This window comes from Lissotriton vulgaris, chromosome 10 (genome assembly GCF_964263255.1).
Source record: "Lissotriton vulgaris chromosome 10, aLisVul1.2, whole genome shotgun sequence".
Lineage (NCBI taxonomy): Eukaryota > Metazoa > Chordata > Amphibia > Caudata > Salamandridae > Lissotriton > Lissotriton vulgaris.
The window spans coordinates 892,184,140-892,198,197 of NC_141698.1; the positions used below are offsets into that span (position 1 = coordinate 892,184,140).

The 14,058-nt window shown below is 48.2% G+C and overlaps 1 protein-coding gene across 3 annotated transcripts in view; it reads right to left on the bottom strand.

The window, feature by feature from the left end:
* The window catches only part of PEX1 (peroxisomal biogenesis factor 1), a 793,672-nt gene that overhangs the window by 519,872 nt on the left and 259,742 nt on the right, over window positions 1-14,058 (bottom strand). For all 3 annotated transcript variants that reach the window (XM_086941864.1, XM_086941865.1, XM_086941863.1), the window contains exons 9-10: window positions 3,736-3,827; window positions 3,493-3,625 (exon numbers count right to left, since the gene is read on the bottom strand). In XM_086941864.1, the coding sequence (XP_086797990.1) occupies window positions 3,493-3,625; window positions 3,736-3,827 (225 nt within the window). The remainder of the gene's footprint in view (window positions 1-3,492; window positions 3,626-3,735; window positions 3,828-14,058) is intronic.

Genomic DNA, 14,058 nt, shown 5'->3' on the forward strand with positions numbered 1-14,058 from the left:
ACAAGCGGTCCCGCGAATGTCCCCTAGTCCAGAAGCGGCGGTGAGAAGAGTGCCGTACCTCCAGCAATTTCCAGCGCCGCTCCCGCATGGCCTTTGGAGCCATGGCACAGCAGTCTCGACAGTCCCAGGAGTCATGGTGGGTCTACAGACTGTAGAGGCAGACATAATGGGGGTCCACCACCGACATCTTACGACGACACGACCCACAAGACTTAAAGCCGGGCATCCATATGTGCACCAGGAGACGAGAAAAGGAGACAAAAATGTCCCAAACAGTGGTCAAAAAATGACCGAGGTACGTGCTCAATCCGGATCTGCGCTTTCGGCGTGGAAAAAGAGACCAGAGCTGACGTCAGCGCGCATGGTGCCGCATAAGTAGTCTCCGTGACGCCATCCCGGCGCTTAGGACGCCAGTGACGGATGCGGAGCTGCAAGACGCCACGTCAGTGCACAGGGGTACTGCTAAGCGAAAACTTCCCGGATCCAGTCTGACGCCTGGGAAATATTCCTAGGTAAGGAATCTATCACTAACGTGTCTCTTTCAGATGACACTACCAATAGCGCTCACATAGGTGAGCTCCGGTGCCATTGCCAATGCTTGTTTCTGCAGGTGATGATTTGCTCGTTAGAGGTCTGGACAATATTGCGATGGAGCTGGCTGAGACAAGCATACTAGGTGGGGGAGGGGGGCGGGGACCAAGCTGGAGACGTGGGAGCTGAAGAACCCCTGGCTATGGCCAGCAATAGCAGTTTAAGCACTTTAGTTAATGTGCATTGCCGACGATTGGGAGTTGGCCCTACGGAGTTCTATTTTTATTTTTGAAGCCTTATAAAGCGTCAAATTGACCGAGGAAAAAGTGCATCAGAGCTCTGTAGAGGGCGGTAGAAAAATCTCCACGCAGTGAGAGGAAGTAAAAATCATGCGGAACCAAAGTACATTTTGTATGCAAATACGCGGGCAATGTATACAAGGAAATATAAGTGGAGAAAAGCAAAAAAGCGCTATGACATTGGAAGGTTAAAAAAAGTGCCATGACGCTGTCAGCACTGCCCGCGTGATTGTGTTTTTTTCTTAAGGTGGGTGGTTGGGGACAACACATACATTGGGTTGGTGGAGTGTGACAGGCAAGGTGAAACACAGAAAATGGGAGAGTAGGAGGAGAGAGTTAAAACGGACAAAGGGGCCGGGAGGGAAGTGTTAATATGGACAATTGGTGGTTGAATGTTATATGGGAAAAAGTAGCACGGAAAATAAGACTGGTGGGAGGGAAGAAGCAACAGACAAGAGAGGGTGAGAGGGAAGAAGCACCACATAAAAGTGGTGGTTTGGAGGCAAAAAGCAACACAAAGTAACATGACTGGAACAACAAATAAGGAAAGAAGCAACACAAAAGGAAGGAGAAAAAGAAAAATAGTACCTCAATCACAGGGCTGCCCCATTAGGAGGCAGGAGATAAGAATTACAATGAAGCCAACCAATGGTAAGCAATAGGCAGGCTATAAGACCCTTGTATGCAATCTCTTGAAAGCAAGAGTGCATGCAGTACATGCACTGTGGCAGGCGAGACGTAAAGAGGCTCCTGAGGAGTCAGAAGCAGGTACTCTGGAGAAGAATTGCTCCCAAGGAGCAATGTCTTCCAGTTGCTGCCTCGATTTCCTGTGGGCAGGAAGTTGTCTATGTACAGAAAGGATGCCAGGGGCAACACACATGCCCTCTGCTTTACCCTCCACCTTACTCTTTACCTAAACCTCGCTCTTACACTTTAGCAACATCGAAGCCATTTAATAGGCTTTCGGGGAAAGTTTTCCTGGTTTACATGGGGTCTTGCACAGAAGTGGCAACAAGAAAAATAGTGACGGGTTGTTAGACGGGGACCCGGAGGGTCGGCCGAGCAAGGGGGAGAGGCCTCCTGGCGAGGGCCCTCTCCTTAGATCGTACGGACGAGCAACTACGCCCCCACAGATGGACGCCACACAAAGATAGGTTCTGTACACTTTTATCGGTATTCTTAGGCAGGTTAAACTTGACGATACAGCAGGACCAGGATACGATGATCCCTTCAATTCTAGTCTCTGGGGGAAAGGGGGTAGCGGGACAGTCTTAGTACCGGTCCGGTACAGGGGTAGCTGGTGTATAGCTCTCAATCCTCGAGCTGGAGGGTTCGCAAGTAGGGGCCGCGGCAGCGCCAGCAGGCCTTCAAAGATGGTTCACGAGGATGGGCCGCAGCAGCGCCAGCAGGCCTACAAAGATGGTTCACGAGGATGAGCCGCGGCAGCGCCAGCAGGCCTTCAAAGATGGTTCACGAGGATGGGCCGCGGCAGCGCCAGCAGGCCTACAAAGATGGTTCACGAGGATGAGCCGCGGCAGCGCCAGCAGGCCTTCAAAGATGATTCACGAGGATGAGCCGCGGCAGCACCAGCAGGCCTTCAAAGATGGTTCATGAGGATGAGCCGCGGCAGCGCCAGCAGGCCTTCAAAGATGGTTCACGAGGATGAGTTGCGGCTGCGCCAGCAGGCCTTCAAAGATGGTTCACGAAGAGGAGCCGCGGCAGCGCCAGCAGGCCTCCAAGGATGAGTTTGTCTCGGTGTCTCTCGACTCCAGGATACAACTGCCTTCCTGCTCTGGAGCTACCCCAGTTATAGGTCTGGCGCCCTTTGATGTCCGGACCCTCGCACTTGGAGGTTGGGGGGTCCGCGATGAGGGAGTCCAGACACCCAGCAGGGGGGTGGAGCCAGCGCCCAGGGAGGCTGGGGGCGATTGAAACCCGGCGGAGGGGAGCCATCGACACTCCTTCTTCCATTGACTCGCCAAGTGGTCTCTTTACCCCCTGGGTGGATGGTGGTGCCTCGATGTCGGGGCTTGGCTGGGCCTGAGGCTGAGGTCGACCCGCGGCCACGAGGCCTGGTCGTGGCGGGTCCAAGATGGCGGCTGGGCCAGGGACGGTGGTTCGGGAAAGGGCCCGGGCCAGCCGAGAATGTTGTGGTTACGAGTCTGGGTTCCGTCGGGGAAGAGCTGGGGGTTGACCCGAAGGGCTGCAGGTGTGGTTCTTGTCCGGGGAACAGGGGTAGCAGTAGTCCGAGACCCATCATGCGGGGAGGGGTCGGGCATGCCACGAGGCCTGTCCAACATGGCTCCTCACATTCTCCTAAATTGGATGGTCGACCCAAATCCATGCCCAGGCCAGGCAGGTGTTCTATCATCGGGAGCACTGCCTGACCCTCAATTTAAACCAGGCAGAAGAATGCAGAGGAGGAACGGTTTTTGGTGAATGCCATGTACCTCCCATAAATAAGTTTCTAAATTGAGTGCATCTTATGAGGTTCGCCCTTTTGACACAAATGATGTTACCTGAAAACATTTAGAAAGATTAGAAGTAAAGAAAGTTAAAAATGGAGGCCAAGTCGACTTTTTTCGACACACGTTTTACTATATAAAATATTGTTGCATGAGGCATCTTTTTTGCAATCATGAAGATAATTCAAAGGAAGTACCTTTGCTCCAGTAATCAGCAGAGCGCCGCTGCGGAGTCCAGCCGCAGTGGTTACCAGCTGCCGATGGAGGGGAGAGCCCAAAAGGCTAGATGCTATGTGTTCAAAGGACGAGGTTCCTAGCTTAAACACTCCCCTGCAAAGCAAACAAAACAAAGAATGACAAAGAGCACAAAGCTACAGAGGTTTACTTTGTTCTCCTCTGCTCTCTTTCAATCGTAGCATATCTGCATAGGACACGCTTACCCTAAGCAGTTGAGTTTGTAGTTCGGAAGATTCTGGTCAGATACGAGAGATTTGGGAACTTCGCCTTCTGGATTTACAGGCTGCATCATTACCTACAAGAAGAAGAAAGGGTCTAATACTGTAAAATATAGCTTTCAACAGCAGCAGCAGCAATAAAGTAGATGGCATTCGTGTATATGTAATCTTAGCAAAATCATGCCTTTTACCACTTCAACTCTTCTGAAAATTTAAATAACATGTACACCACCCCTCACTTTGAATAAATACCCTTAAACACAATGACACTCACTACACGTGCCTTCTCAATTCCGTGCATTTTAGCAGACAAGTGCAACAAATATATAGAAACATCTAATAAAGGTCAGTCCCTCTGTGTGTTTTCTGCAATAAAGTATGCAGAAACCTTCATAAAAGCAAGAATCTATAATGTACAACAGGCTTAGCAGCCCATTTCTATGTTCACTATGGGGTGAATCATTCTATAGAGAAACCTTTTTTTCATGTACACATGCCTTGCATAAAAAAGATAGATCTAAGGAGAACTGTGTGAAACCAAAAAACATGAGAAATAAAAAAATGATTATGTGCATAAAAAGGGGTATGAAAGGCCCATTTAAACAATAATTGGTGCCGCTTACCTTTACATACAGAAGATATTGATTGGTATTGCCACTGTTTGTATAAAGCAGTTTTCAATGTCGTTCGAAATTGATATATATTCCACATTTCGGCTGCAGTTTTTCCAATGACCGCTATGCGGCACTGAAAGGCAGCAAAGTGACGTTTAAAAGTGGCTGTTTGCAATGACGTGTTCGGAGTTGATAGAATGACAAGTTTATTGATGGCGAAACCAAGAAGTTCCTGTGGTACATCCAACACAGAAAAGGAGGAAAGCAACAGGAGCAGACAAGAGCGACTAACACGAAAGCCACCCAATCCTGAGTAGGGTAGGTCTGTGGATAATGGTGTACAATGGCTCCCAACGAACAGCTGGAGTGCTGCCTGTGGCTAGACTTCAAAACAACTAAAAGAAACTTCTTATCCCTACATCTCAAACGGAAACAGAAAATATAAGTAAAGTCTGTGAAACTCTCTGATAAGACAAGCTAAGTTGAAATAATACATGAAAAAAGCATAACTACAGGACTATCAAAAGCTTAACAGAGAAAAGAGAAAAACCATTGTTGGGGTGAGTATCAGAAGAATCAATTAGATGAATACACGAGGACATAAAAGAAACTGTCGAAGAGATGGAGCCAGAGTAAAAAAAAAACAATTAGAAAAATGGGAAAGAGACCTAATGATTACATTTTAGTCCTTTCTTCTGCCACTAATACGTACCCTAATAAATGGGCCGGAATTTTGTTTTGTGCTGGAATTTACATAGAACTTCCTTATGAGGCACAAACCCCTTTCCGCGTGGTCGATAAGAAACTACTCTGTTTTTTCTGCATGGCTGATAACAAGTTGCTTGCTAGTATTCATAATTTTGCATCGTAGAAATCTCCATTTAAGTAATTAATATTAGAACTGTCCCACATACATGCAGGATAAGGACAATTTTAAATATATAACAAATAACAATAGGTAGGAAACCCCTCCTATTTTAATGTGTGACCATGCATTGCAGCAAATCTAAGACTGGGTTTACCAAATGTTTTTTTTTTCTTTAAAAAGAAATTCGCTATCACAGAGGTCACCGAGAAATATGTCCCGCCTGAGCCTAAGGGCTGCCGCCTCAATGTCTGGGGACCAACAGACCTCAATCAAGCTGAACCACAATGGGCAACGACAGGCATGATGATAGCCAAGCGAAATATAGAACAAAAATGGGGAGTCCCGTCGGACCCCGCAGAGGCTGCCGCGAGAGGAGAGACGAGTGCACAAGAGGTGAGGTGCCCCTCTGCCTGAGAGTAGCACACTGAGATAGCGGCGCCCCTCACCATCGGGGTCAGTGGTAACCCCAATCATGTCCAGAGTCCCCAATCATGTGCAGAGCGCGATGCCTGTGAGGCCCGTTGGCTCCCACTGAGCTCCCACAGAGCCCATTGCATCACATGGACAAGCGGCGCCTACCTTTGATTCCCTGACCTTTTATGTGTTGAGAGTGATGTCCTGATCTCAAGGCGCCTGACCCCAAAATGGCGTTGCGGCGAAAAAGCACAGCCCCATTTGTTCCAATCCTGCCCTCTGCGCTCCAGTGCAGCAATCTTACCACTCTCTAAGCCCACCCTCATTTAGACTCTCTTATGCGGCCTGATAAAATGTTACCTGCAGCATGCCTGAACAAAAACGACCAGCCCATGCCTCCTGACCTCAAGATGGCGTAATTTGGGACACAGTAATACAAACCATCATGCTCGGTCATGCTTGGGACTGTAACCCAGGCCCCACAGTGATCAACATTGGAGACCTATGCCAATGAGGCTCTGTGCCAATGCAAATCAGTGCCAATGCCCAGTTCCAGCATTGCTCAATGATCCTGGGCACTGATTTAAGCGAATAGCCTGTGAGTGGTGGCTACGACCGGGGCCTGAACGCTGTATCAAATAGCTGCAATCCAATGGGCTAGTGGCAGAGTAAAGCGTGTGGCTGCTTTGCGCAGTCTCTGGCTCAAGCAACCCTGTATAACTGGGCTCATCTATCCACCCTTGACGCACTGCACGAACAGTCAGGATGGCCGTGAAGGAAGCCGCATGACCATCAGGAGGATGCTGGTGCCTCTACTTCAGCTGTGCAGCAAGTAGTGCCAGCTGCACTGTTTAGGCCTTTTACAACTGCGCAGCAATTAGTGCCAGTTGCACCATTTAGGCCTTTTTCAGCTGCGCAGTAAGCAGTGCCAGCTGCTCCGTTTAGGCCTTTTTACAGCTGAGCAGCAAGTAAGTGCCAGCTGCTCCACTTAAGCCTTAACTGCTGTGCAGCAAGTAGTGTCAGCTGCTTCTCTTAGGACAATTTTATCAGTGTAGACAGTTTTGTTTGATTGCGTTATGACTCATGCTACGTTGCCAGCAGCCTGGACATTATGGACTATGCATTCAGGTCATCTGTGCCCCCCTGCTGAGGTGGCCTGGGAGTCTCCGAGGCATTTAGGACGCTAGGCCATACTTTGATGCAGGGCCCAACAAACACCCACCCCACTTCCCGGACGACACATTAGTTCTGACTTCTTCTTCTGATTCTTCACCCAACATCTGGATTATGTGCCTCCTTCTTGCCCTCTTACCTATCATCTCCTCAGCCTTCCTAGTAATACCTGTCTCTTTTCCCCCCCACCCTCCTCCAGCAAATTTTCCCAACATGGCCACCACTCGAGTTAAGGCTGGAATTAACTGCTATAAAAGAATTTATCCTCCCGGCCAGACTAAAGCCTCAGCAAAACGATTGAAACATAACACTATTGAACGTTTCCCCGATTCCCTTTTTGTTGATCAATTTTACAATGGTCAGCTTGGGAGGCTCAATAACGACTTCATCTTCTTCACTCGCGACACCCCCTCTTGGTCCACAAGCTTTTATCATTCCCTTAACGTCACCTCCTCCTCCTCCATCCTCATGGCAAACAACTAAAAATTTCCCCCTCTGCGTGTTTCGATGGCCACCTCACTATCTCTCTCTATAACAACGGTACTATCATGATACAAGGCAAAGACTCCTGTCTCTCGCTCTTTGACCACCTCTTCCCCTCCCTACTCCCCTCCTCTGTGACTGGGTTTTCTCTTAACTCCTCACCTAGCTACACCCACTACTCACTCTCTCCTCCCCTGACTCCCCTACACACCATTAGGATGCACCCTAGAGAATCACAGGCAGGCCCCCTTCCCTCCACCCCCCCTCCTATTCCTCCCCCTTCAGAGTTTGCCCCCTCATTCTTCACTTCAGCCTTACCTTTAACTAATACGCTCCTTGCCCAAGCTACACCTTCACTATTCCCCAATCTCCTCACCTCACTCCTATTCCTACCCGTCACCCCCCTTGTGAGTCCACCTCTTCTCCAACCCTCGACCCAGGCTAACCCTCCCTAAGCTCAGCTTATTCCTCCATCCCCCCCCACTCCTCTTCCCCCTCCTCCCCACGGTTTTCGCCCGATTTCCCCTCTTACCCATTGCATCTCTCTCCTCCCACCCTCTCCTCCAGCTATGCTGTGCTACCCCCTTTCCCCCCTTGGTATTCCTCTCCACTTCCCTCCCTCGGGCACAGCAGAACCACTCCCCTTCCTCAATTTCCCTTTCTCCCAACCCCCCTCTCAAGGCCAGATGCCCGTTCCCCTACAGCCACCTCCTATCGATGACAGGACCCCTTTGACCACCTCCCCTCTTTTCCTCCCTAACCTCCCACATTCCCATAACTCCACTCAATCCTCCCCTCTCCTTCTACCACACCGCCCGGATCCGTACCGATCTTCTCCTAAATCTGTCCTTAATTCCTTTCCTTCCTGCAACTCCAACATAGACAACTCCCCCTCCGCCTCTGACGCACCTACTCCTACTCTCAACCTCCACCTTTCCCCACTATTGAACCCTACTCCAACTCTCAAACTCCACCTTTCCCCACTTTTGAACCCTACACCCCTACTCCCCTCCTCCACCGCAACCCATCCCTGCCCTCCCCCTCCAATGCCACCTCCTCCTACCTCCCTACAACCACCCAACAACCCGTGCTTTACCCTTTTCTCCCTGGAAAATAAGCTAGACTCCCTGATCACCTTGATTTCCCAGCTTGTAAGTGCCATCTCACTTTTAAGCTCCAAGTTTCCCTCCTTTCCATTCACCCCCATTCCTGTGGATAACCCGCACCATTCCACGAGTTGCACCTCGCCCCCTCACCCCACTATAACTAAGCCCAACCCCTCATCGGCAAACTTGGTTATCTCACACAAGCCTTCGAATGCCACCCTTATTCAACCTGCACCTCCCGATTACCCTATTGTCTACTCTATTCCGACCATCTCCTCTGTCAGAACAAAGTTTCCACCTAAACCCTCCCGAGCACCCCTGTATAAGTACAACATCCCAATCACCCTGCAGAGCCAAAGTACCCCCAACACCAAAACAGTCTTGACAGAGCTGCGCTGTCTGCTCCACAATTGCAGATCAGCAGTAAGACAAACTTCAAATCTCCGATACCATCACCCTTCACAAGGTTGACATGCTCTTCCTCACAGAGACCTGGTTCAATGCTATTTTTGATCTCCTACTACCCACAGGCTATTCTATACTCAAGAAAGACAGAACCGACGGCGTTGGGGGTGGTGTTGCAGTCATCTTTAGAAACTCCCTTCAACTGAGGGCTCTTCCTTTCAGCTCTTTCCGCACTTTCGAAGGCCTTTCTCTTGAGCTCCAATTGCACCATCGCTCACCCCTCAGATTCCATGTCATTTACCGTCCACCGGGGAGCGACCCTTCGTTTTTGGAAGAACTCACTGACTTCATCAGCGACCAATACTCGGAAAGTGACAATCAGACATTTGTGGGGGACTTCAACCTCCATTGGGGCTCACCGCAAGACTCCTCTGCGAGCTCGCTTGCCACCTTCCTCTCTGCAAACGATCTTATACAACACTGCACCCAGTCAACACACTCTAAGGGCTCAATCCTGGACCTTGTTATCTCCAAAGCAGACAGGCTTTCTATCACTACCCCTATTTATGTTGACTGGTCTGACCACCTCCTCATCCCATTCTCTCTTCACCTTTCACACTCTATAACTCTTGGCCAACCTAAGAGGGCTACCTCTTGGTTCCGTGATGTTAAAAATATTGACATTGGTTCCTTTTGTGAATCATCCTTGTTATCACTTCCAAAGCTAGACCCGAACCTAGATGTTGACGTACTCACCTCCCAATGCCTCACAGTCCTTGCAGCCGAAATCAATAAGGTCGCTCCTCTCCAAAGCAAAAAGGTTAGGCCCACTCCTTCAGCACCTTGGTACAACAAATCCCTCTATGAAGAAAGGAAGCAGCTAAGATACCTGGAGAAACGATGGAGGCAAGCGCCCTCCACCGATAACTTAGCCATGCTTCGTTGTGCAAGATCCAAATACCATAAGAACATCTTCCTTGGGAAAGCGTCGCACTTCAGAACCCTCCTTGACTCTGCCAAAAATAGACTCAAAAAACTATTCGATCTCATCAAGATTCCTAACCACTCTCCCCCAACCTCCAAGCTGGAGGACTCTACCAAGAAAGCAACGGACTTTGCTCTATTCTTTGACGAAAAAGTGAAAAAGTGAAATCCCTCGTGGCTCAGGTAGCTCACCCTACCCCTCCTGAGGAGCGCAAATCCTTAGCCGTTTGGCAGAACTTTGACCTCATCTCTCAAATGCATCCTCGAAACAAAGCCCTCCAACCACTCTCTTGACCCCATCCCTAGTGCCATTGCTATCGGCTTCTATTCCCATTCACTGTCCTACTGGACCACTCTGGTCAACCTCTCCCTCTGCCAAGGCTCCCTTCCTGTCTCTTTCAAAACAGGGCAGGCCACCCCTCTGCTTAAAAAACCCTCTGCTGATGCGAATGACCTCAATAACTACCGCCCCATCACTAACCTTCCCTTTCTTGCGAAGATCACAGAAAGATGTGTAGCGAAACAACTCTCTCGTTATATCAGGGACAATGATCTTCTTGACTAATGTCAGTCCAGCTTCATCCAAAACTGCAGCACTGAAACAGCCCTATTGCAAGTGATTGATGACGCGCTGAGGATACGCGATTCGGGGGGGTCCTGTCTCCTTATTCTCCTTGACCTCTCTGCAGCCTTTGACACTGTCAACCACGACACTCTCCTCAACACTCTGCAACAGAGAATGGGCATGGAGGGTAATGTGCTTAAATGGTTTGCTTCCTTCCTCTCAGATAGATTCCAAATGATCAAAATAGCGAACAGCCTTTCATCTCCTCTGGCAGTAGGTCAAGGGGTTCCTCAAGGCTCTATACTTGCACCTACTTTGTTCAACCTCTACCTAGAACCCCAGGGAAATCTCCTAAGTAAATCTGGGATCAACTATCACCTCCACGCAGATGACACTCAAATCTACCTCAAAGTTGCCTCCACCCACGATCTCACTATCCTTAGCTCAACTCTTGACTCCATTCAAAACTGGATGTCAACTCATCAACTGATTCTGAATCCCTCCGAAACTGAATTCCTCCTCCTCTCCTCCTCACTTGCCCCCCCCACCCCCCTACCCCCCCCCCCCCCCCGGTTCAATCTTGGATGGATCAGACGAATCTACTCAACAATAAGCATATCATTGTTGAAAGCACAAAATACCTTGGTGTCTTACTCGACAAGAATCTCAATCTAATCCCTCACATCAATTCCATTGCAAAGTCTGCACGATACCAACGGCGACTTCTTTGGGGAATTCATCGCTTTTTTCCTGAGCATGACCTTAAAACACTGGTGCAATCGCTGGTCCTCTCCAGACTGGACTACTGCAATTCTCTTCTTACTGGCCTCCCCAAATCCCACCTATCCCCCCTGAAATCGGTCCTACACTCAGCAGCCCGTTTCATCTATGGGGCTAAAAGAAGCGACCACATCACACCGCTGCTATCCTCCATGCGTTGGCTTCCCATCGAGGCTAGAGCTATCTACAAGACTGCCTGTATCCCCCACAAAGCCTTGCACTCCTCCTCTCCTCGCTACCTGTCGAATAAACTGAAACTCTCTGGAGGCTCTAGACCATCTTGGAATGCGGAAAATCTTCTGCTTGAACCCCCCACTTTCAAGAAGGAAAGATCAATGGCCCAATCCTTTTCAGGCAACGCAGTGAGAATCTGGAACTCACTCCCGCCTCAGCTCCGGACTACCTCCTCCTCTCAGGCCTTCAAACGGGACCTTAAAGTTCTCCTCCTCCAAAGACACGTCCAAGTCTAACTCACACCCTTGCCTTCGTTTGAAGGAAGACCTCCCTTTACTGGAAAGTCTTTTGGCCAGGATTATGGTCTTCCTCCCCAGTGTGTTCTGGTAGTTTAAATGTTTAGTAATATTCCAATACCTGTGTATGGTACCCTTTTGGAACTTGCACACATCACTTTTGTTTTGTAACACACTGTTTGCTACCTCACACATTTTGTTTGTTTTAGATACTTGCACAAGTGCCTCCATTGCCAACGTAACGTTTGTTCTTGTGATGGAGTGTCTGCCTTTTATTGCAGTATTATACTTTGACTTGTATTTTGTACATTTTTGTAACCTGCACCCATTTCACTTTTTTCTCCTGTAATGCACCGATTGCTACCTCATGTATTTTGGTTGCTCACTAATGTCACTTTTGATCCATGTAACTTATTGTTTGCATTTGTATTTTTTTCCTGTATATCATTATTGGTCCTTCTGTGAAGCGCTCTGACACCTTCGGGTAAAGTCCGCGCTATATAAAATTGCATAAATAAATAAATAAAATAAAATACCGGAGAAGGCTACATTTATCAACAGGAGATGCCCGAAGAAATGGGGAAGGGTGTGGGGTAAATGGAACATCTATCGGGGAAACATCTGTACACCTCCAGAATCAGAATGTGAATATAGCTGAAGTCAAAATTGTGCTAAAGTGGACAACATATATTGATTGACTGTGAATAATTGAAACCATGATAGTAAAATTGTATACGCAGATCAATGTTGTTTTAATAAAAAATTAAAAAAGAAAATTTAAAAAAAAAGAAAAGAAATTCGAACTGAGAAAATTAAGACCTAAAAAAACTTTGCCGTTTAACCATCACCTTGCTGCCCATGAAGTTGTGAAAAATATGTGCAAAATGCAGGGAAAGTCACAGTGATAGGTTATACTCTGCAAAGGACACTGCTTTATTGAATGAGCTAACAGCTTCACAATCATGTCATGCTTGGCACCGGCAATTGCTGTGCAGGGGAATCTGCAGCTAGATAAGAGTCTCTACCAGATAAGATGTTACCTAAGGTAAATAACTTCATATGGCAGAGATATCTAGCTGCAGATTCCTGACCTTAGACGAGAGACCCAAGCAATACTTTCCCATAGGTGGGGGCTGCAATACAATTTAACTAAGGAGTCTTGTAGGACCGAAAAGGCAAAATTACAGTTATGCCAGACCTGACTGTCTAGGAACTAGTGCTTCGTAAACATGAGTAAGAAAGCACACGCTGCTGCCTGATAGATATCCAGGACAGGAATTCTGCGAGCTAACAGGGTTCCCAGCTTTGGCTCTGGTAGATTGAGCGCATAAATCCTTAGGGTGTTGCTTTTTTGCCAATGCATAGCAAATTTTGATGAGAGAACTATCCATCACAAGATGGTTCACTTCTGCAGTGCCTTCCCTGGCTTGGCTCCGACATACCCCACAAAAGAGGTGATCAACTACCCAAAACTCACAAGTGAGAACAAAGTAGAACAAGGACACTCTTTTTGGATCCCGTAGGTCAAGTCTCTCTTCTTTAGAGGGTTGAGATGGAGCGTCACAGGTAGGCAGAGTGATAGACTGGCCTAGAGAAGTAACCCTTTTCGGTAAGGAAGATGCCCTAGTTCAAAGAACCAGTTTGTCAGTGCAGAAGGTAGATATTGAGGATGCGAAGAGTGTGTCTGGAACTCACCGAATCTAGGAGCAGAATTTATTGCCACTAGGCAGGCTGTGTTGATGGTAAGAAGCTGGAGTGCACAGTTGTGGAGAGGCTCAAAGGGAGCGCAGATCAAGAAAGTTAGAACACGGTTGAGGTCCCACTTGGGCATAATAAAAGGTGCTGATGGGAACATGTGTTGGAGACCTTTCAGGAACCTATGTACCATAGGGGATTTGAAAAATTTGTCTGATCTGCCAACCATAGAAATACCGAAATGGCAAAGAGGAAACCTTTTAACATGCCCAAAGCAGAGACATGCTGGCCTAAGGTAAGAATAAATAGGAGAACCTGAGAAAGGGATGCGGAAAGAGGGGCAACATGCTTCTCTGCACACCACGCTACAAACCTTCTCCAACAGCAGGCGTACACCATCTTGGTGGAGGGATGCCTGGCTGCCAAGATAACATTGCAGACTTCAGGCGGAAGGTCGAGTTCTGTCAACTGTCACCGCTCAATCTCCATGCATGAAGGCAAAGCGTTTTCAGGTTCGAATGCAGAACCCTGCCCTAATGCTGCGACAGAAGAGGCAACCTGATCAGAAGACCAATGCTCTTACTCTACAGCTTAGGATACCAGATTCTCTGTGCACAATCCAGATCCACGAGAAAGACTTGGACCTGGTTGTTCTTGATCTTCTTGAAAATTCTGGGCAGGAGTAGTCTTGATGGAAAGGCATACAGGAGGCTGGAGCTCAATTCAAGACAAAAATTGTCTCAGAGCAAGA